The sequence below is a fragment of the Acomys russatus genome, chromosome 19 (genome assembly GCF_903995435.1).
Source record: "Acomys russatus chromosome 19, mAcoRus1.1, whole genome shotgun sequence".
Classification (NCBI taxonomy): Eukaryota; Metazoa; Chordata; class Mammalia; order Rodentia; family Muridae; genus Acomys; species Acomys russatus.
Window position 1 is genome coordinate 46440508 of NC_067155.1, and position 24140 is coordinate 46464647.

The 24140-nt window shown below is 46.7% G+C and overlaps 1 protein-coding gene across 1 annotated transcript in view; it reads right to left on the bottom strand.

The window, feature by feature from the left end:
• Positions 1–24140, bottom strand: part of LOC127202676 (S-adenosyl-L-methionine-dependent tRNA 4-demethylwyosine synthase TYW1) — a 75559-nt gene that overhangs the window by 10714 nt on the left and 40705 nt on the right. The window contains exon 14 of the mRNA XM_051161382.1: positions 4359–4469. Within this exon, the coding sequence (XP_051017339.1) occupies positions 4359–4469 (111 nt within the window). The remainder of the gene's footprint in view (positions 1–4358; positions 4470–24140) is intronic.

Consider the following 24140-nt stretch of genomic DNA (forward strand, 5'->3'; position numbering starts at 1 on the left):
CATAGCCAGACACCTGCCTCAGAGAATAAAAGCTAGTGTCGTCCTTATTTTAGGACAGATAATTCAACTGGAAAGGCTACACTCTGGTACATGGCGAACATGTATCAACGTGTGTATCAAACATATGAGCAAGATGGCTCGGCAAGCCAGGTGCTTCCTGCCAAGCCTGAGCGACTGTGCCGGATCCCTGAAGGCCCTGGGCTGGCCTTTGTGTGCTGCCATGCTCAGGATGGGGAGACTCATGAATATACAGTGTAATTTTAAAAAATGAATAAAAGTTTAAGTTGTGAAAACCAAACCTGCAGTTCATTCCCCAGTCACCCTCATAAATAAAATGAAAGGACAAAGAAGGCAGGAAAAGAAAGACAACATTTCTTAATCTGGATCAGTCAGTAAAACAAGACTAAATGCTAGAAAGATCTGAATAGGGGCCACATTTGGAACACATCCAGAAACATACATGTTTCTACTCTTTGTTGGTATGTATGTATGTATGTATGTAAGTATGTATGTATGTATGTATGTATGTATGTATGTATGTATGGTTTATGCGTAGGTGGAGGTCAGAGGACAACTCGTTGGAGGTGGCTCTATGTGGCTACCCGGGTTTCAGCTCAGGTCATCAGGCGTGGTGGCGAGCATCTTTACCTGTTGTCCCTGGCCCTTGGTTTGGCTTTTTTGAGATTCTAGGCTCTCCTACCCTAGAACCCCTGTGGCTGAGGGTGACCCTGTAGTGCTGGTCCTCCCTCCGGAACCAATGGAATATGACGCACACACCTCTTGTCCTCAGGCCCTGAGGGTTCCATTTACAGACCTGACATATCAGCGATGCTCGCTGAAGTGGTTCATCTAGTAGCTTAAACACACTTCACCTGGAGGAGGGGGGTTGTCTCAGCCTGTTATACTGGTTCTCAGCAGAGGAGTTTTAAAGACCCCTCCTTCTCTTCCCTTCCCCTTCCTAGTGTTTCCTTAGCTTTTATTTTTATTTTATTTCCAAGTTTTTATTTTTAATTATGCAGATGTGTGACTGTGTATACCTGAGTGTAGTGCCTACAGATGCTAAAAATTGGTGTCAGACCCCCTGGAACTGGAATTGAAAGTGAGCTGCCAAATGTTGGTGCTGGGAACCGGGTCTTCTGCAAGAACGGTACGCACTCTGAACCAGTGCGCCACCTCTCCAGCCTCTTCCACTGTTTTCGTTTTGCTCCTTACCCTGAATACCACCCTGTAGCCCAGGCTGGCCTCAACAACTCTGTCTCAGCCTCCCAGCTGCCACCACAGCGAAGAGGTCACCTTTTCAGACATTAACTCTTTCATATCTTTGCTTGCTTTAAATGCTGGGGCTAGAGAACCCAGGGCTTCATAGGTGCCTAGGCAAGCACTCTGCGAGTAAGCCACGCCCTCAACCCCGTTTCAGTCTCTGGGTTTCAAGAGACAGCGATGCCTGTAATGCCAGCCCAGAGGCGATGAGGCAGAGGACCAGGAGACAAGGGAAGCCTGGACTACAGGATGAGTTCAAAGGCGGCCTGGGCAACTTACCAAACCCTGCTTCCAAATAAGGCGCGAGGGAAGAGCCAGGGAGTCGGCTTGGTGGTGTGATGCTCTAACTGATCTGTCTGTCTTGCAGGAGAGCATGCCCATGGCCAGCCTGCCCCTTGTAGAGTCCCAGGGAGAATGCCAGGGTACCACAGAGACAGCCACGTGACCATGCCACTGCCGCACTATTTGAAACAGCCAGCATGTGGAATCAGCGTAGGGGTCCGTCAGGATGAACAGGTAAGGAAGATGTGGTAAATGAGGCTGATGGCATGGCTCAGTGGGTAAAGGCATTGGCCACCAAGTCGGTCAACTTTAACTTGACTCTAGAGTCCACACAGTGGAAGGAGAGAACTGACTCCTGAAAACTGTCCTCTGTCCTCCCAACACATGCAGATCTTCACTCTTGCTAGGCCATACATTTCTCTAAGAATTTTAAATGATCCAGTCTCTCGAGGCAGCTCATTTTACTTTTATAGACTTCAGTATCAAATCCACACCACCAGTCCTCTCTATCAGCTTCCCCTGGAGTGCTTCAGTGAGGCTGGTGCAAGTGATGCCCGCAATACTGCTGTGTGTGGAATAAAACAAAAAGTGGGACGTTGTTTGAAAGAGACCACGAGCTTGTGACACCACTTTCTCTATTTCTGAGTCATGTGAACAGGCGCCAAACATGCAAAAAACGCAGCAGGGAAATTCTCTAACAAGTAGCCATCTTTAAAAAAGAGCAGTTACGACCACCAGTAAGTTCCTACCACTAATGCCGTGGTGGACATGGCTGTAATCCCAGCACATGGGGAGTGGAAACAAGAAGATCAAAGGTTCAAGTTCATTCTTGGCTTCATAGTATAATGTCTACAGATGACTCTGCTAAAAAGAAATTTATAATAATATTTGTCCTTTTTTTCCCAAACTGTAAAATGTTCACTATAGGAAACATGATTCCAGAAAAAAAGGGCAAAAGTAGAAAGATAAAGAGGGAGAGGGGAGAGTGGGAGGGAAGGAGGGAAGCGGGAGAGAAGTGGGGGGGTGGGAAGCGGGAGAGAAGAGGGCCCACAATCCAGCCAAGCACAATAAAAACAGATTTTACTACCATATAATTTGTGGCAGCATTTTTAATAGCTAAGCCATGAATTAAAACGCCACTAATCCCTGCTGTTGGCGAGCTCTCCCTGAACTGGGATATATATTTTCAGACAGACAGTTTATATTTGTGCGTCATTAAAACTTCTGCCAAGAGAAACCTTTTGAACTTAAGAGCAATTTCAAAATCAAAGAGCGTCTTTGGTCTGACCAGAGATAAAATGATAATGTCTCAGAGAGCAGGAGCCTGGGTGCCACCTCCCGCCCCTCCTACAGGGAGCTGAGCAGGAGCCTGGGTGCCACCTGGGTGCCACCTCCCGCCCCTCCTACAGAGCACCAAGCTCTAAAGCAATGAAATGCTACACCTTTCCCTCTTGAGACTCAGAGAATATTCAGTTTCAAAACTCCACACTGAGAAGGCAAGAGCTGGCTTTCAAAGATGGGGGTTTTCTTCTACCATGCAGTCACCTTGGGGGACCCCAGGGAGTCTCTCGACACTCCACCTCACAGCTTCTACCATGCAGTCACCTTGGGGGACCCAGGGAGTCTCTCGACACTCCACCTCACAGGCAGGGTTCCAAACTGCTACTTCCAGCCCTGCCTTAACCCTCAAACGGAGGCCTCTAAAAACTTATACTTGAATATTTGAAAAATATCCTACATGTAATTAATATGGTGACAAGGAACTCAGAGAATGTCTCTCCCACTTGCCCGTGGTTCTCTCTACCTCAGCGAACCATTTCCACCTTCCACGTCCACCACCAGTTAGCCGAAGACTTCAGGGCAGAGACAGAGAGAGAGAGAGAGAGAGAGAGAGAGAGAGAGAGAGAGAGAGAGAGAGAGAGAGAGAGAGAGTATGTGTGTGTGTGTGTGTGTTTTCATATACACCACACACACATGTATATACATTCTTTCTTTCTTTCTCTTTTTTTCCTGAGACAATGTCTTAGGTAGCCCAGGCTTACCTCAAACTCACTGTGTAGTCAAAGGTGACTTTGAACTTGTGACCCTGGGCGCTGGGGTTGCATGCCTATGCCACTATGCATAGCTGCTGCTATTATTATTTTTCAATATTTTTGTTCAAGGTGGGGGTCAGTCCTTGCTTTCCACCTTGCTTGAGGAAGGGCCTCAATGTTTGCTACTGTATACGCCAGGCTCTGGCCCACAAGTCTGGGCTACACAGTGAGATCCAGGATAGCCTGGACTACAGAAGGAGACCCTATTTCAGAAACAGAAACAAAAAAGAAAGAAAGGGGGGGGGGGAAAAGTAAATGAACGAATAAGAGAGCTTACCTTTTAACCCACACAGCTTAGGGATTAGGGCAGCAGAGCTGAACCCAGCCCAGGCCCAGACTAGTCTGTTAAAGGTGACAGGCGGGCGGGGCTCCCTAAACTACCGCCTACACCTGAAATAGCTTTAGCTATCCACAGTAGGAGTCTGACTACTCACTGAGCACCACCTTCTCAGCTCAGCATAGCTCACACCACAGCTTGTCTGGTACTGTCTACCTCCTATCTTAGGAAAAGCTCTTAAGATTGTTTTTCTTAATCCCAATATCAAATGTCTAACATGACAGTATAAACTGACTATGCTGTGTGTGGCAGTGATGTAAAAATAAACCGAAGAAATAGCTGATCTTTATAACCCAGCCAGTCCCATAATTAAACGTATTTACCACTCTAAAAAATAAAAAATTTTAAATTGTGTGTGTGCACGCGCGCACGCCAACAGAACTTACCTTGACCTCTATGAAGTCGGGGTTCCCCAAGGACACCAGCTCAGCGTAGGCCTGAAGTTCATCCACGTTCCAACACTTGACAAGTGTCAGTCTGTAGACTGTTCGTTGTTGCTGAAACAGGGAAAACAACTTGGCTTTCACCCGAGCACAGGTTACAGATTCACCCAAGAAAGAACACTGGCCAATACCCTTGACTCACAGGGAACCCAGGTCAGGGAAAGGCCCTGTGCACATCTACAAACTGAAGTTACTTTTTAAAAGGACACAGACTGCTCAGCTAGCTCAGCTGGTAGAGCACAGGACACTTATAAAGATTTTATCTTTAATTAACTTTGTGCACATGGTATGTCCGCGTGTGGGTTTGTAGTTCATGAGAACTGTGCCTTCTGAGGCCAGAAGAGGGCATCAGACCCTGACCCTGCCCCTGCCCATGGGTGCTGAGAAAGGAACCCTGGGCCTCTGGGAGAGCAGCAAGTCCTCTTACCCCCAGGGTCATCTATCTCGCCAGCCTTTGAAATTACATTTTGCAGACAGGTGGAAAGAAAACATCAGTGATAAAAAGATCCTTACACTCCTTACAAAGGCACAGATATCAGCACATGTCTTCCTCATACCCTCATCCCTACCCCCAGTATCTAGAACCATGTTAGTCACTAACACACACACATACACACACACACACACACACACACACACACACACACACACACACACAAACTGAACTGGCTTTAATGTGAGCACAGGGGCTAGCAAGATGGCTCAGTGAAGGAAGGTGCTTGCTGCCAATCCTCACAATCTGAGTTCAATCTCTGGGCCCCACACAGTGGTGGGTAAGAACCAGTCCCTGCAAGTTGTCTACGTAACACACACACACACACACACACACACACACACACACACACACACAAGGCATTAAAATAAACGGGAGACTAGTTAGGAAAAGGAAGAAGATTATGGGGGGAGGAGAATGGAGGAAGGTAATAGAGAGTAAACATGAGCTGAAGGCATTATATACATGTATGAAAATGCCAAGAGGAGGCTCATTATTAAGTACATTTATAATACTAATAAAAACTTTAAAAAGAAAGCAAGAAGTTGATTAAATCCTATTAGATGAGGGAAAGTTAACACAGATAACAGCTCAGACAACAATCCTGCGGACTGTGAGTAAACATGAATTATCACTCCCTTCTTTCCGGCTTTCCTGTCATTTATAATCTCTGGCATTTCTTTTTGCCAGCGAAGTCATGCTCACAAGTAGTCGCCAGCGTCTACCACAAAACCCAAATTGGTGCAGGCTTTTTCCAAAAGCATAAGGATCACAGTCATAAAGACTGTGACAGACCGACAACCCGAGACTCTGCTACCTTCCGGGGCCTGAAATAAGTGGATAAGATTCAAAGACTTTCTGGAAGCCCTCAGAAGACCATTACTGACAGCTTAAAATCCAAATCAAAGGCTGAGATTTTGCCCTTGAGGGAGGCCAAACCTAGGAAGCACAGGGGACAATGTGCAGCAAGTTCCCAGGAGCCCTAGCAAGGACTCAAAATAATCAAGAGAAAAGAAAGTATTGCATGCTCCCTACTTCTGTGTTTGGGGGACCAGAAAAAGCGTAATTCATAAAAAGAAAAAACACACTTCTTTTTTAAGGCAAGCCTCCTGCAGCCCAGGCTAACCAAGCACGGCCTTGAGCTTCCGCCTCCGCTTTCTGGGTACCCGGATAAAAGGCCGCATGCTCCTGGACCCTGCACACTTGAGAGCTTTCACGGAACAAGCTTAGAGATACACAGTGAAGAGCATTTGTCAGGCACATCAAAAGCATTTCCTTCCTATCTACTTAGTTCTTTAGAAAGGCATTTTACCAGGCAAGACAGGAAATTCTAAATTTCCTTTAAATAGCTACCCAGCTTCTAACACCAAATCGAATACATACAGAGCTGGGCTGAAGAGATGCTGGGCAGTGAAGAGCACATTCTGCTCGCAGAGACCAGAGCTCAGTTCCCAGTAACCATGCCCAACAGCTCAGAATCACCTGGAATTCCAGGTTCCGGGCATCTGATGCCCTCTTCTGGCCGTCATGGACACCTGCACTCTCTCTCTAATGCACACAAACACACACACATACATATAATTTAAAAATAAAAGAGATATTCCCAATTAGACTCACAAAAAGGCTGTATATCTTGTTGTTTTAAAGTTTTCCTGAAAGCTATATCAAATCAAGGAAGCCAAGGCAAAAAATGACTGAACTGTACACAAAAGCATTAAATTGTAAGTAATATAATTGAATTCTTGGAAAGCTACCAACTTAAAAAAAAAAAAGTCAGATTCAAAGAAAGTGGCCAATTACCAAGCAAAACCCACCAGCTCTCCTAGCCTAGCACAACAGCGAGTTAAAATAACCCAGATAGGATGGGATCCAGAGCACCCATGCACCCTCAGTATGTTCAATTCCTATCTTTGTGAGACAGGGTAGTTGTGCATGCTTTTAAATATTAATCCAGTAAGCCCAGCGCTTGGATGGCCTTGGCAAGAATGCTGCAAGTTTAAAGCCTGGGCTAGACTGCAAATATCAGGCCAGCCTGAGCTACACAATGAGTGCTGGGCTAGCTGGGCTATACAGTGCAACCCTGTTTCCAAACAAACAAAAAAATAGCTTTTGTTTAGTTGCTGGATGGTTGTGGTTTTTTGTTTGTTTCCTTGTTTGCTTGCTTGTTGTAGCACTTAGCACTTAATCCTGTAGCACTAAGGACTAAGCCTTGCAGAAATAAATCCTGCCAAGTCCAGGGATCTGTTCCCCCCTCCCCCATGGCAGAGCCGAGATGGCTCAGTGTGAGAGTGCACGGGGTACAAGCACAAGAACCAAAGTTCAGACCCCCAGAACTCAAATAAAAAGCCAGGCATGGCCACACACACCTGGGACCCTAGCATTGGGGGCTCGTGGGTGACAGAGGTAGGAGGATCACTGCGTCACTGGTGGCAGCCTCACTCCAGATTCAGTGTGAGAACCTGTCACAGGGTAATAAGGTAGAGAGTGACACAGCAGGACATCCTCCCCTGGCCTCCACGTATCACAGCACTTGCACCCCTCTCACACACTCACAAAAACACACACACATACATACATCACATACTTACACACCAAAACTGAACTAAGCCAGCCCTAACAGAGGAACGGTTCCACGCCAGCAAAGACCATTTACAGAATAGAAGGAAGAGAATATTCCATTTAAACATCTCTATTAAAAACCCAATGATTCTTTTCTGAGAGACCTAGACAAAACTCTGCCTCCACAGAGGATGGATTTATAAACTGAGATTAGCTCCTAGAGGGAGTTACAAGCCCTTTAAACAAAGAACCTGGAGAGGCTACAACCAAGGGAGACGGGAGCGACAGAAGACAGCACTTGCTGTGCAGATGTTCCAAGTGTCCTGTGTCTTTCCGAGATCCCAGCATCTGTCTGAGCTTCAGGAGGAGTCTTAGGAACCTGTGACTGTTCTCTTCACTTGACAAACACGAATCCAGGTCCAGAGTGGCTGAGTGAACAGTGGTGAAGCCGGTGATCCCAGATGCGACCTCAGTAATAGGAACCCTAGGAATTGGGCTTGCTTGTATGCTTGCTCTGTCTCTGTGTCTGTCTGTCTGTCTATCTGCTAAACCTTGTAAACTGAGAGAAAATACACGAAATATGACCGAGGATTTGACTCTGGGGCTAGAGTGCTCGCTTTCCCTACAGTGAGGCCCCAGTGTCCATCCCCAGCACCACACGACCCAGGCATGGTGGCACATGTCTGTCATCCCAGCACTGGAGAGATGGTGGTGGGAGAATGAGGAGTTCAAGGTCACCCTAAGATACATAGTAAGTTTGAGGCAAGCCTGCACTACATGAGACCCTGACTCATACAATGGTAATGCCAGCACTCGGGGAGGCAGAGGCAGGGAGATCTCTGTGAGTTCAAGACCAGCCTGGTCTACAGAGTGAGTCCAGGACAGGCAGGACTACAAGAGAAACCTTGTCTCAAACAACAACAACAAAAAGTGTTCGCTGTTCTTATAGATGACCTGAGTTCTGTGCCCCACACCCAAACTGGCTGGTTTATCGCTGCTTGTAACTCCAGATCATGGGAATCCTACACCCTCCTTTGGCCTCAGAACTCACATGCACAGAGACACACATAATAAACATCTTTTTTTTTTTTAAATACGTGACTAAACTCATATTCCCCACTGATCTTCTATTGTAATAAATATAATAAAGTCCACATCTACACCAGATCCCTTCCAGCTGCACAGTGTTAACTGTTGCTGTCCAGTAGCAATGGTGGTTTTCAACCAGGGGCCAACTCTGCAGCCCTGGGGATATTCTGTTTTAACTTTGAAACTTCTTTCCACAGGGTCATACCTTGAGAACCCTTTGCAGAGTCCCCAAGTGGGGGTGCTACTGACATCTAGTGGGCAAAGGCCAGAGCTGCTGCTGAGCTCAATATAATCACAAGAACACAGCTGCCCCCAACAGACACACATACACACACAGTGTTACAATTATTCAATGAAAAGGCCAATGGAGCAAAAGCCAAGAAGTCCTGTTAGAGCAGGTATTCTTGTGTCCATTAATGGAGTCTTGACTGTCCTTGGCCATTTGTTTAATGTTCATGTTTAGGATCCAACTAGCTCCTTCCAGAAATATGCAACACCCTCTGTTAACCTAAAAAACCAAATCTATTAAATGTGTCCAATGCATGCACACACCACAGCATGCTGCAGAGATCAGAGAGCAACTTAAGGAGACAGTACCCACTGAACCATCTCACTGGCACACCCAGCAGAGCCACTGCTTATGCCAAAAGTGATGGCTGATGATGAACCCTGAGCTGGAGATGCTGTGGAGAGCTGGTGTTAGTCCTTGCTGGGACTAACTGCTGAGTCAACCGTGAAGCCATCTGGGCCTGGAACTCTCTTTGGACAGGTCTTTAAATTATAAAACCAGAAGGCTAGAGAGCTGGCTCAGTGGTTATGGCTCAGTGGTTACAAGCGCTTGTGCAGAGAACCCAGAAGGCAGATCACAACCACCTGCAACTCCCCACGGGGTCTGAACTCCAGGGGCACTGCACTCCCATGTACGTACACACGCACACACAAAATTAAAATAGGCTGGTTGTGGTGGTGCACACCTTTAATCCCAGCACTTGGAAGGAAGAGGCAAGTGGATCTCTTTGGTTTAAGGCTAATCTGGTCTACACAGTGAGTTCCAGGCCAACCAGGGCTCCAGAGTGAGACTCTGTCTCAATAAGTAAATAAATAATAAAATCAAACTATTTATAAACCCTGTTTTTAGTTAGCTTTTGGTTGCTGTGATACAACCCCATGACCAAAAGCAGCCTGGGGAGGAAAGGGTTTGCTTGGCTGACAGGTCACAGTCCATCATGGAAGGAAATCAGGGCAAGAACTGGAGGCAGGAACCGAGGCAGAGCTCATGGAGGGACACTGCTTACTGGCTTGCTCAGCCGGCTTTCTTATAAAGGCCAGGACAGGGTGGCACCACCCTCAGTGTGTGGGGCTTATCCCCAGAAATTCACTATTTAAGAAAATGGCCCAGAGGCTTGCCTCCTGAGCCCCTGCCTACTAACTAGGACTACTTGCCTACAATCTAATGGGAGCAGTTTCTCAATTCAGGTTCCTTCTACCCAGGGGACCCCCGCATACGTCAAGCTGGTAAAAACCTAGCCAGTACAGACTCACAGTCTCCTGGTTTGCTTTTGTGCTATTTTTTCCTAGCTTTGTTTCCCAAGAATTTGTACATTTCATCTAACTGATGCAAAGTCATTCAAAACATCTTTTCTTTCTTTTCTGAGTATATGCATGGCGTATGTGTACACAAGTTTGTGAGCACGCATGCAGGCAGGCATAGACACGCCACAGGACATGTGTGGAGGCCAGAGGACAACCCAGAATGCCCGCCTTCACCTTGTTTGAGATGGCATTTCCTTGGTTGCTCCCTGCTGCCTAAGCCAGGCCGGCCGACCCATGTCAGCATGGCGGCACTGACCGAAGCTGCACACTGCTAAGCCTGGCTCCACCTGAGCTCTCAGGATTACTAGGGATTGCGCGTGGCAAGTGCTTGGCCCACTGAGCCATCTCCCTAGCCCTTGTTTGATTTTCAACATCTCAAAATGTCCAGTGTGGTGGTTTGGGTGAGGACGGGCCCCCATAGGCTCATATATTTGAATAACTGTTCCTAACTTGGTGGAACTGTTTTGGGAAGGATTAGGAAGTGTGGCCTTGTTGGAGGAGGTGGGGGTGGGGTGGAGCTTTGAGGTTTCAAAAGCCCATACAAGGGCCAGTCTCTCAGCTACAGCTACAGCGCATGCCTGCCTGCCTGCATGCCTGCAGTCACGCTCCCTGGCATGATGGCCATGGGACTCACCCTCTGAAACTGCAAGCAAGCCCCCAGTTACATTCTTTTATAAGCTGCCCTGGTCATGGTGTTCCTTCACTGCAAAAGGACAGTAACTAAGTTCAGCAACGCTCCCTTTTCACACTTAATACTGCACATTTGTCTTGTCTCGTCTCATTGGCTGATTTTGCAGTCCTATGGGCTTTTTGTTAAGAGCCAACTCTGGTTTTTATAATCACCTCTCTTCTGTGGATGCTCTTCTGTTTCATTAGCTTCTTTCTTCCCTCCCAAGTGCTTGCTCTGTGGGTAATTTGCAGCTCATATCTAACTTCTTAGTATGTATTGATCTTTTGTCTTTCTTTACTAAAATAGGAGCTTTGTCTCTGTAAAAACATTTCTTTCTTGTCATGGGGAAGAAAGGTCCAGACTGATGACCTATGGTGGGTTCTATGTGGCTGAATTGTCAATCTTGAAGAATATCATCCCTGGGGCTGGAGAGATGGCTCAGCACAAAGGAGCACTGGCAGGGCAGCCAGGTCTGATCCCCAGCACCCACATGGCAGCTCATGGCCATCCGTAACTCCAGCTCCAGGGAATAGGGCATCTTTTCCTGGCCTCCGTAGGTACCAGAACGTAGTGCATAGACATACACTCAGGCAAAATGCCCATACACAAAAAAATAGCAAAAAAAATATGGTCTCCATCTTCCTTAAGTCTGGCATGGAGCCCCAAGTAGGCTTGGCCATCTTACCCTCAAAGACGAAAGAGCTATCAACAGATGACCCTTACAAGAAGACATGTGAATTAAACAGCAGGAGACGACTTCAGGGTGTATTTTTATGTATTTACTTTGCGTCAACATTTCATGTTGCCCATGCTAGTTAATGCCAACTTGACAGAACTCGGAATCATGTGGGAGATGGTTTTTCAAGACAAGGTTTCTGTGTAGCCTTGGCTATCTTGGACTCGCATTGTAGATCAAGCTGGCCTCAAACTCACAGGGATCCACCTGCCTCTGTTTCCCGAGTGCTGGGATTAAAGGTGTGTGCCACCGTGCCCAGCTGAGGGACAATCTTAACTACATTTACTGATGTAGGAAGGCCAAGCCTTCACTGTGACCACTTTCTGGCTGGTCCAGAGGATGCTGAGCAGCAGCGTGCATTCACTGCTCTGTTCCTGACTCTGGATGCCATGTGACTGACTGCTTCAAGCGCTTGCTGCCTTGACTTCCCTGTCATCCCCTGCTGTTCTGCACCTTGAACTGTTAGGCCCTTTTTCCTTTAAGTCACTTGCCATGTAATTGTGGCAAGTTGAATTCTATCTATAGAACCCATGGAAAAAGCCAGATGTGAAGCCAGGCATGGTGATGAACACCTTTAATCCCAGCACTCAGGAGGCAGATCACTGTGAGTTCAAGGCCAGCCTGGTCTACAAAGCAAGCAAGTCCAGGACAGACAAGACTACACAGAGAAACCCTGTCTCAAAAAACAATCAAACAAAAACAACAAAACAAAACAAAAAAACCCAGCCAGATGTGGTGGCTCACATCTGTAATCACAGCACTCCTACTGAGAGAGGGAAGACAGAGGTAAGAGGATCAGCTGGGAGCTTAAGGGTTAGTTTTCCTGGAGTATACTGCCCACTGGCAACAATAAGAGAGCCCTTCTCAATAATGTAAAGAGAAAAGCTGACCTCTGACATCACCACATGCACCATGGCTGCTTGTGCACACAAGTGCAAACACGCATGTGCAGGCACACACAACACAAACTCACACACAAAATACATAAATAAATGTAAACAGCAGCATAGACACCGGGGAAAAAGAAACTCAGAGGGTGAAGTGGAGAGGAAGCGGTCAGAAAATGAGATTAGCAGCAATGTCAAGAGTTACCCACAGAAAAGCTGACTAAGTGGCCAAGGAGCCAGCGCAGCGAACTGTAGGCACCTGCTGCCAGCCCAGCAGCCCGACTGCAATCCCCGTGACCCATGCAGTGGTGACCCATGCAGTGGTGATGGTGGGGAGACAACTCCCTCCCACAAGCTGTCCTCTAACCTACATGCACATATGCACACGCACACACGGGGGGGGGGGGGGGGGCGGCGGCGCGGGGGAGAAAGACAGACAGAGAATATAAACGTATGGCTTTTAAAAACTGAATTAACATTTTAAAAAATAACTGGGAAAAGTATTACAAAAATCTATTGCGGTGAATGGAACAAACAAGCAGAGAACAACATAAACAAACACAGGAGGCCAGGGAGGTGACAGCAGAGCATTATGGGATGCTTGCCATCAGCTTACAAACGGACTCAGAATGATGGAGTACTTGCAAAACTGTTTTCTAAGGCTGATCAGAGGAGGAGAAAATGGGAGTGCTGCCGTAAGCATCCATGGAGTCCGACTGTAGTCCTTAGCCCCTGCGGGCCACGGGAGGAGCACCGTGGACTTAGACCACCATAATGCTCCTGCCAAAGACAGAGCTGGTAAACGGGACCTGCAGTTCAGTTCATCTGAGCAGCCTTAACTCGGAAGGGAAAAACAAAAACAAAGGCATGAAAGGACTTCTTGGGAAGGAGGGGTTCACTGGGAGTGCGAGGGGAGTAAGAGAGGAAGTGGGTGTGAAATATGAATACAGTGCATACATGTGTGAAATGGGAAGGAATGAAGTTTTTTAATGATTTTTTTGTTGTTGTTGTTTAACCTAATTAACACAAAAGAGATACACAGTGACCACCTGAAGCCTATTTCAGAGATGGAACGGGGCTTGGTATTTGAAAATCAGCGCCAGTCACCACAGTGGCAGAAGAACAGGACAGGATGAGAAGACGCAGGTGAACTCAACAGTTACAATCCTAAAACCCTAGGGCCCTGGGAACAAACACCACTTTCTCTAGACCGATGATGAGTAGCTGTGAAAAGTCAACAGTGAAATGCAACGGTGAGACACCGAATGTTCCTCCTAAGTCCAGAAGACAAAAGCAAGTTAGTGCTGGGACTTTCCCAGAGGTCACATCACACAACAAAGCTGGTCCTACAGGAGAAACTAAAGGAGGGCACAGGCCGGCGAGAGGGCTCAGCAGGGACAAGTGCTGGCCACCAGCCTCTCTGATGCCCGGGACCCACATGGTGGAAGGACAACCAACTCTTGCAAGCTGTCCTCTACATGTGTGCTGTTTCTTGCGTACTATGGAATGCGTGTGCCAGCACACACACATACACACTCACATACACTTAAAAGATCCACATGACTTGAAAAACAAAGAATTAATCATAAAACTAATTCCTACATAGCTGTAATAATTTTTGAAAATTAAAAAATTATCATTTAGCAGTGGCATCTAACACTATGTACTCGCAAGTAAATCTTACAAAGTACATCAATTGTAAACTACCACTGGGAAAAAAAATTAAAAGACCCACACATTTGGAAGACAAAAGGAGGACAATCTCAAATTCAAGCCTGCCTAGGCCACAGGGTGAATTCAAGGCCAGTCTGGACTACTGACCCAAGAGACCCGCGTAAAAAAAAATTACAAATGTAGGTCAACACTCTAATGCAAGGATCAATAAATTCTGGCCCAAAGGCTGAATGGGGTCCTCTACTTGTTCTCCCATAGCCTTGAACTAAAAATGGATTTTATGTCTGAATAATTACAGTCTGCCTTGTAACCAACAACAGAAACCTTGAAGTGCAATTAAACAAAGTGCACCGCCACCTCAGCCAGTGTCAGGCGCGTGCCCGTCAGCAGAGCTCTACCTGGACGCTGGGCTCTGTCTTCACTATTATAGCTGGGACTCTGTAGATGTGAGTTTATAGAACTATGTTTTCTCCCTTCCTACAGCATCATCTGCACACAGTCCCCTCACTGTGGCTCTGGGCGTGTGGAGCTGAGGTGACGTGCACATGTGCGAGCAAACGAGCATGCGTGTGTGCCTGCATGTGTGGATGCATACGTGTGTGTGTGTGTGTGTGTGTGTGTGTGTGTGTGTGTGTGTGTGTGTGTGCAGGTACCCAGGGAGGCCAGAAGACAGCATTGGACCCCCCTGGGGCTGCAGTTATAGGCAGCATGACTGTCCAGAGTTCATGCTGGCTGTCTTTCCAGCCCCTGCAGTCAAGGTCTTAAGCCATTAGGTGTTAAATACAGACATACTCATGAATTAAATACTATTAATCCTGTTAAGTGATTTAAAATATTCCAGAACCACTGGCATGGTTCATGGGGTAAAAGCACTTACTGTCAAGCCTGAGAACCTGAGTTCGAGCCCTGGAACTGCATGATGGAAAGAGAGAACTGACTCTTACAAGTGGTCCTCTGATCTCCAGGTACGTGTCTTGACATGCCCACACCCCCACACAAATACACAGAGAGATAAATTAATGAATGTTAAATTAAAAAAAAAAAAAAAAACTTTTAAAATAAAAATTTTCCAGTGTCCCCTCCACTGTCTAAAGCAGGAGGCTGACCAAACAAGAACTTTCAATACTGACACGTGTCTGACAAAGGCTGGGGCTGGCTATATGTTACAGCGGCCTCTGCTCTCCGGCTTTTTATGTAGCCATAATAAAATGTTGAAAGCCATGCAACTACGTGTTGGAAGTCTGCTGCTTCTAATTAAGCTGCACATTCCAGATGAGGTTATTACGGCCCAGGCTACAGCTCTTAATTCCAGTGATTTATCGTGACAGTTGCAATTCAAGACAAACTAGTTGAGGTGGTGTCAAAACAAGATGAAAACGGCCGCCTAAAATATTGCAGCGGCTTACTAGTAATCAAAGGGAGGTAAATTAAAGCAGTAATGAGGTACCATTTTGGATTATCAAATTGGCACGGGTTGTGTCTTTTAAATAGCAGTCCTCAACGCTCCCCAGACAGACACTCATTCCCTCATGGTGGGACTGTGACTCAGCACAGGCTTTCTGGAGAGTAACAAGGCAACGTGATTAAAGAAGCTAGAAAATATCAAACTGTGGTGATCTGGTAGCTGCATTTTTAAAAATTCATTTGCAGACAAATGCTGAGGAGTGAGACTATTCAGCGGAGCCCATCAGTCTCAAGATGCCAACGCCAAGCAACAGCCTACTGATCTACAGTGTGGCCGTTCAGCTAACACCTGTGGCAATATTTCTGGTGATATCTGTGAACCCCAGCATAGCTAAGACTGATATTCCTATGGAAAACAGGGCTCGGTGTAGCCAGGTGGGCTAGTTTCTTGTCCTTTAGCTGTGGTAAAATATCCTGACAAAAGCAGCCTAAGGAAGGAAGGGCTTGTCTTGGCTCAAGGTTCAAGGGCACACAGTCCACCCCGCCGGGGAAGGTGCAGCAGCTGGAACAAGAGGCAGCTGGCCACACTGCATCTGCAGTCAAACAGGAAAGAGCAATGCATGTTCCCATGTGTTCTCAGCTCACTTTCTCCTTTCTGTGTACTCCAGACCAGGCTGCAGGAATGGTGCATCTCCTCCCACCTCAAGCTAATCAAGAGAATCCCTCCAAAGGCAAGTCTCCTGCCAAACTCACATTCAATATGAGCCACCATAGTGGGATTCTTGGAAAGGGAGGGTGAGCTAAGGTTGAGTAAGTTTGTTTTCTTAGACTCTCATTCCCACCAAAACTTTGGAAAAAACCTGTTCTAGAGGAATGTTTATTGACAGGCAAGGATTTTCATATTGAATTTATGAAAAAAATATAATAACAGGTGAGTGTGGGCACTCTGGACTGAAGATCACTGCCACAAGGTGACAGAGCTGTCCTGGGACACAGAGCACCATATAGAGGTCAGAGAGCAGTGCCGCCAGAATCAGTCAGTGGAGGCTCATGGTGCAGCCCCACCCAGGTGCTGCACCAGCTCCCATCACTGGAGCTGTAAATCCCCTGGCAGTATTCCCAGGGACACCGCCCATGCATCATCCCTGAAGTAAACTCGGGTGGACAGAAGCAGCTGGACCCGAAGCACACAGAACACAGTATGAGAGAGACACTCACACAAGCATCAAGGCTGCCCCAGACTACCACAGCAGGGTCAACTGGCAAGAATGCTGGGTGACTGGTAACCACACATGTCCCTCAGATTGAGCCAATAAACTCGACACCCGATCTAGGTCCAGAAAGACTGCTTGAGCCAGCCCCAGAGTGAGTTCCAAAGAGTAAGAAAGCAACCCCTTACACAACTAGATTGTTTAAGGGGAAAATGTTGGCGTTCAGGAATGTTTAGATTCTTTAACTTAAATCATGTGCTTAAGCCTGGATCTCAAAAACAAAAGAGACTGATTAAAGGTGACTTGGTCCTTGAATCAAGTTTACCAAGCTCCCTCTCTGGAACATTTATTAGTGAGGTGTGCCTGTGGGGACATGACTGTTCCTCGTGTCTGGTGTTTTAAAGCAAAATCAGAAATGACAGCAAACTGAACCTGCAAGAGGAAGGTCAGGGCCAGGGAGATGGCTCGGCAGTCAAACACACTTGCCAAATAAATGAGCCTAGAGCCCAGTGTTCCAACCCCAGGATCTAGAGGTAAAAGCAAAGGAGCAATTGTGCAAGGTCATCCTGTGGCACTCAGCTACAGACACATAAAATAATAAGAAATAGTAATAACAGTAATTAAATAAAACTTTTAAAAGAGGGGCTGGATCAATGGCTAAGCAGCTAAAAGTGCATACTGCTGTGGCAGAAGACCCAAGTTCAATCTAGCACCCACATCAGGCAGCCCACAACCATACGTAATTCCAGCTAGAGGGATCTAACGTCCCTTCTGGCCTCTGCGGCATTGCACTCACACGTGCACACACAAATTTAAAGCTAATACTTATTAGAGGATGGCTCGGTCCCCGAAGTAAGCCTATAATGTTTATTAGTGAGCTGTGCCTGTGGGGACAGACTGGTGAGCCTGGCTTTTCAAGATGAATCAGACACATAGCAAATCGAGTCTCCGAGAAGAAAGACAGAGAGCACCACAGCAGCACGGGCACTGTGACCGTGCCTTCCTGGAGATCGCTTTCCTAAGGTGACAGGCTTGGAAAGCTTTAAGAAGGAAATGACCAGACATGGTGGCACATGCTCTGATTCCAGTCCTCGGGTAAGAATGGGAGGACCCTGATGTGGAAACCCTGTCTCAAACAAACAACTTTAAAAAAAAAAAAAAAAAAAAAAGGAGACAGTGCATGTCTATGTAAAAAATAAGATAAAATTATTTGCATAACAAAAGGTTTTAAAAAACCATATTGTTAGGACCGCAGGATGGCTCAGCAGTAGAACTTTTAAGTATAATCCCCCAGTGAGGGGCTGGGGGATGGTATATGGTTGGCACTTGCCTAGAATCCCCCAGTGAAGGGGACAGGAGTGTGGCTCAGTGGTAGAGCACTCACTCGCCTAACATTCACAAAGCCCTGAGTTCCATCCTCAGCATAAAAATAAATTAAGTAGAGAAATGAACATACCCATATGCATGTACACACACACACACACACACACACACACACACAACCTATCAAAAAGGTGTGCAGTGTGTTCCAACTGCGTCTTCGGGAACTGAAATGTACTTTGTGTGGGTTGGATGGTTTCACCACCACAACAAACACAGAACACTAAGTGGAGAGCAGGCGGCAATGCCACGGGCTAGAGCTCTGGGAGGTTCTGAGCTGCACCCTCAGAAGAATCAGGAGGTCTCCTGTCGGCACCCGCAGTCCTGCCATCCCCAGAGAACACAAGCAAAGCAGGCCTTGCTCCACCCTGGGGAAGAAAGGGGAGGCTCGAGGAGGCTGCGGAGGTTGTAACCATGTGAGGGCCAGGGCTGCAGCTCAGTGCTTGCCCAGCATGCACAAAGCCCTGGCCTCCATCCCAGCACAGCATCAACTCCAAAGATTGCTCTTTATGTGCAACTGAACATCTCTGGCTGGTCCCAGGTACAACCATTTTCCCCCACTGTGCGGCTGGATTTAGGAACGGAACAAAACGCTGGATATAAATGGTATTTATTCCAACCCAGTGCCTCGAGGACTAATGGACTAATTCTCTTACTCCTATGAAGGAGAATGAGTTTTTCCCACACGTGGTGCCTTCTTGAAGGCCCTCATCAGACGTGCAAGTTATCTTTAAATCGCCATAAATCAAACAGACCCTCAAATGGTCTCTAGCATCTTCATTTCCCGAAAGCGCTAATAAAGCTTTTTCAGATGTCAATTTGAGAAAGTGCTTCCTTCCTTCTGGCTTCAACCAGCCAAAGACATTAGCTCCTGATCATTCTCTTTAATTTCCCTTTCCCCCTAAACTCTGCTTTTAATAAATCAAACGTGATGATTCTCATAAGAGAGTTCGATTCTAATCTCCAGAATGAGGACGGCTGGGCTCAAAGTCTAATGCAGGCCGGAGATGAGCAGCCTTGAAGGAGCCCACCTGCAAAGAAAGGAAGGTTATGAAGAGAGCTCAGAGGAAAGACAAAAAAAGAAAAATGAAAACAAAACAAAACAAAACCACCAAAAAACCAAGCCTCTGAGGTCAGCAAGATAGCCTCAAGGGAGCCGGGCGTGGTGGCGCACGCCTTTAATCCCAGCACTCGGGAGGCAGAGGCAGGCGGATCGCTGTGAGTCCGAGGCCAGCCTGGTCTACAAAGTGAGTCCAGGACAGCCAAGACTACACAGAGAAACCCTGTCTCGAAAAACCAAAAAAAAAAAAAAAAAAAAAAAAAAAAGATAGCCTCAAGGGTAAAAAAAAAAGGCACTTGCTGCCGAGCCCCCACATGGAAGGAGAGAACCAACTCAGAAAAGTTGTTCTCTGACCTCTGACAAGTGACAAGTGACAAGTGACAAGTGACAAGATATATATATATATCAATCAGTTGCCAGCATTGCCGAGAACATGAAAAGCCTTTCTGGTGCAGTTCACGGCCCTTCTCCCCCTTCTCTTCACCTCACGAGTTTGTCTGTGTGACCTTGGTCTCTGCCTCCCTGAATGCTGAGATGAAAGGTATGCACCACCACACCCACTTCTTTGGAGGTGGGGGGGGGGTTGTTTGCTTGTTTGTTTTGAGACAGGGTTTCCCTGCGTTAGCCTTGGCAGTCCTGGACTCACTTTGTAGACCAGGCTGGCCTCGAACTCACAGAGATCCTCCTGCCTCTGCCTCCTGAGTGCCAGGATTAAAGGCGTGCGCCACCATGCCCGGCAGTAATTCACTTCTCGATACCCAGGCAGCACGTACATAGAGCAGCTCCCAACTGCCTGTAACTCCAGCTCCTGGGAGCCTGATGCACTCCCCTGGCCTCCCTGGGCACCTGCACCCACATGGCATACATTCACACAAAGGCACACACATACAAGTTTTTTTTTTTTTTTTTTAAACTAAGCTGAGTTTCTGAAATGCAAAGGCTTAAGCTCTGCTTGCTAGCACTTTTCTTGACCTTGCCAATAAGAAATCATGCTGGGTCGTAAACAACCTACAAATGACCCTCTCTCTCCCACTCTGTCTCGCCAGGGGACAGGGGCTGTGCGCACTGCTCATCCTCACTAGGTATTAGCACTCAATACCTAGCTGCAGTGAGGCGGCAGCTCGCGTGGTTGGAGTACTAGCATTTGTTTACGGACAGACAGCTCTGACGCAGAGTATGCTCAGCATGTGGGAGGCCCTGAGTTCAATCTCCATTGTCATCAATAAAAACAAAAACAAAAGCAAATAAACAATGAACCACAAGGGGAAAAAAAATCTATAAATGTTAGAAGAGGACAATCCATTTTTACCAAGAACTAATATGACAAGATTCTATCGTAAGAAAAACAATTTGGTTAAAAAGAGGGTTTTGTATATTATACATTATGATTACATCAATATATGCACCCAAAACCCAAGCTTCTGTGAGGGTCAGTACATGGGAAAATTCAAAGCCAGTCTTAACTACTTGAGACCTTGATAGTCAATCAATCAACTGGGAAAATTAAAATAGGTTATATATTGACTGAATGCCTCTGAAGAACTTCTTAAAACTGAAAGGTAGGATCCCTGTACATAAGATAACTACGGCATAGAGCTGGATGTGGAAAACAACGCTTCCAGGCCTAACATCAAAAGGTCATAAAGGGTGCCAGGTGTGGTGACGCACAACTTTAATCCCAGCACTCGGGAGGCAGAGGCAGGAGGATCTCTGTGAGTTCGAGGCCAGTCTAGAGTACAAAGCAAGTCCAGGATGGCCAAGGCTACACAGAGAAACCCTGTCTCGAAAAAACAAACAAATAAATAAATGTCATAAAGGTTAGCAGCGGCTGCTAGGCAGAAGACAGTAGCCTGGCTATGGCCCTCACCTGACTCCGGCGGTCCATCGACTGGCTCTGAGAGACCATTCATTTCCTACACACAGTTCGCAGAAAATAAACATAAATTTTGCCCTTGCAAACATCCATTTAAAACACTGTGTTGAAGGATTTGTATGCAAGTCAAGTTTGGATATTAAACTCATGTTCCACTGGAAACGCAACAACCCCCAGGCTGAGGGTCTGTGCGGAGCTGCCTGCATTTGGAGGGCACTTGGAAGCTATGTGGATGCTAAGAGTCTTCACATGATACGTGAGCCAAAGTCTAAGAAGGCGCACAACGTAAAACTCTGTTACCTTCTGGACAGACAGATCTTGAACACCATTTCTCATTTTTAGATAGCTGCACTGCTGTTCGAGCCCCAGTCTTCTTGGGGCTGACCTCAATATATAATTGGCATAGAGAAAAGACAGCTTACCAAACCAAAACCACAGAAAGTATTGTTTCCTGAAAGTCACCCTCTGTTATGCTGGTTTCTAGTCATCTTGGCTTATCAAGATATAGAAATTTCTCTAATCAATTTTCCAGTGCTGTATAACCAACCATCATAAAACAATAAGCAAACTTTCAAAGAACAGTAACAATTACAAAATATGGCTATTTTACGTTGGGACTTTGGTAAGGAGTTTGCTTTGTTTTAAGACACAGTCTCTGTAAGTATCCCAAGTGGCAGAAGGGCTCCCCTCAAAGCTGACGGGGAGCAGAAAGAAACAGGGAGAGGGAGAGAATGAGCACAGAAAAGGCTAGGCAGTCCTCGGAACACATATCCTGTGACCTAGCTCCTCCACACAGACCCCACCCCCTTCTTCTCACCACCCCCAACGCCACCAGAAAGAGATGAACCCTTCCTTCAGCTAGGCAGAGGCTCCAGGACCCACCTGTCCCTGGGTCCGTCCTCACTGACCCCGCCAGCGCTGCACTGCATTTGAACTATACCTTCTTCTCCTGGAGTCTCTCATCCAATCAAACTGACACTCAGGGTCAACCATGGGGCTGGAGTTCAGCTCCCAGCTCCCAGGTCAGGCAGCTCACAACTGCCTGCAGCTCCAGCACCAGCACCAGCAGATCTGATGTCCTCTTCTGGTCTCTGCAGCCAACCCAACATGTGTGGCGCGCACGCGCACACACGCACACATGCACACACGCACACACACACACACACACCAATAAATCTTTAAAAAGAAAGATTACAGCAAGGCAGTGGTGCACGCCTTTAATCCCAGCACTCGGGAGGCAGAGGTAGATGGATCACTGTGAGTTTGAGGCCAGCCTGGTCTACAAAGTGAGTCCAAGATGGCCAAGGATACACAGAGAAACCCTGTCTCGAAACACCACAGAGAGAGAGGGAGTGAGCAGGGGAGGCTACATCACATTTCTTTACTTACTTCTTTGTAATTTCCTTTACTAGCCCCCAATTTCCATATTCTGCCTGTAACATTTTCCCAGTCAGAGACAGGAAGGTCAACTATTAAATGTTCATTTAAGTGTGAATTGTGGGCCATGTGCAAACATTAGTTTGTTTACATACTAGGCACAGGGTTGGAAAGATGCCATAAAATGCTTGTACAAGCAGAGAGACCTGAGTTTGCTCCCCCAGACCACACATACAAGCTGGCTGTGGTGACACATGCTTGCAATCCTAGTGTCATAGAGGCAGGCCTAGGCATGGGACGGCACCTGAGGGATAACACCTAAGCTTGACCTCTGACTTGCACACACACGTATATCTGAACACGCATAAACACAGATATTAATTAGTACAGAATACCCCATTCATATGACAAGCACCCCCTGAACAAGTGATTGACATGACTCCACAACGCCGCCCTAACATCTACAGTTTTCTGAGCTAACGTTTGCTGTTGGGTTTGGGGTATTGTTTTTTGTTTTGTTTGTTTGGTGGGACAAGGTCTCAGTCTGTTTCCCTAGCTGGCCTTGAATTCACAGAGGGACAGATACCTGGGGTATAAAATCCATTGACAACAGACCTGCCTAGGATGTATGTGGTCTCAGCTTCAATTCCCCGCACTACAGTGAAAAAAAAAAAAAAAAGTACACACAAGGGCCCTTAAAACTTTTTAAAAGCTTTGTGTTATTATTTCTTTACATGTATGTTTGTATGACTCTGTGTGTGTGTGTGTGTGTGTGTGTGTGTGTGTGTGTGTGTGTGTGTGTGTGTGTGAATGCAGGTGCCTACAGGAACCAGAAGAAGGTATCAGATCTTATGGAACTAGAGCTGCAGGTGGTAGGTGGTTGTGGGCCTCCTGACATGGGTGCTGGAATTGAACTCACATGCTCTTTAAGAGCTCAGGCTCTTTAACCTCTCAGCCATCTCCCCAGCCCCAAGACACTAAATTCAGGTCCTGGGATTTCTAATTAATTATGCATTACTCACATTTGACACTCAGTTCCTTATGAGCTCACACACTGACACTCAGTTACCTATGAGCTCACACGCTGACACTCAGTTCCTTATGAGCTCACACTCAGTTCCTTATTAGTTCACACTCAGTTCCTTATGAGCTCACACTCAGTTCCTTATGAGCTCACACACTGACACTCAGTTACCTATGAGCTCACACGCTGACACTCAGTTCCTTATGAGCTCACACTCAGTTCCTTATTAGTTCACACTCAGTTCCTTATGAGCTCACACTCAGTTCCTTATGAGTTCACACTGAATCCTTATGAGCTCACACTCTGACACTCAGTTCCTTATGAGCTCACACTCAGTTCCTTATGAGTTCACACTTAGTTCCTTATGAGCTCACACCCTAACACTCAGTTCCTTATGAGCTCACAGTTAGTTCCTTATGAGCTCACACTCAGTTCCTTTTGAGCTCACGTGCTGACACTCGGTTACCTATGAGCTCACACACTGACACTCAGTTCCTCATGAGCTCACATGCTGACACTCGGTTACCTATGAGCTCACCTGCTGACACTCGGTTACCTATGAGCTCACACCCTGACACTCGGGTACCTATGAGCTCACACGCTGACACTCGGTTACCTATGAGCTCACACCCTGGCACTCGGTTACCTATGAGCTCACACCCTGGCACTCGGTTACCCATGAGCTCACACCCTGG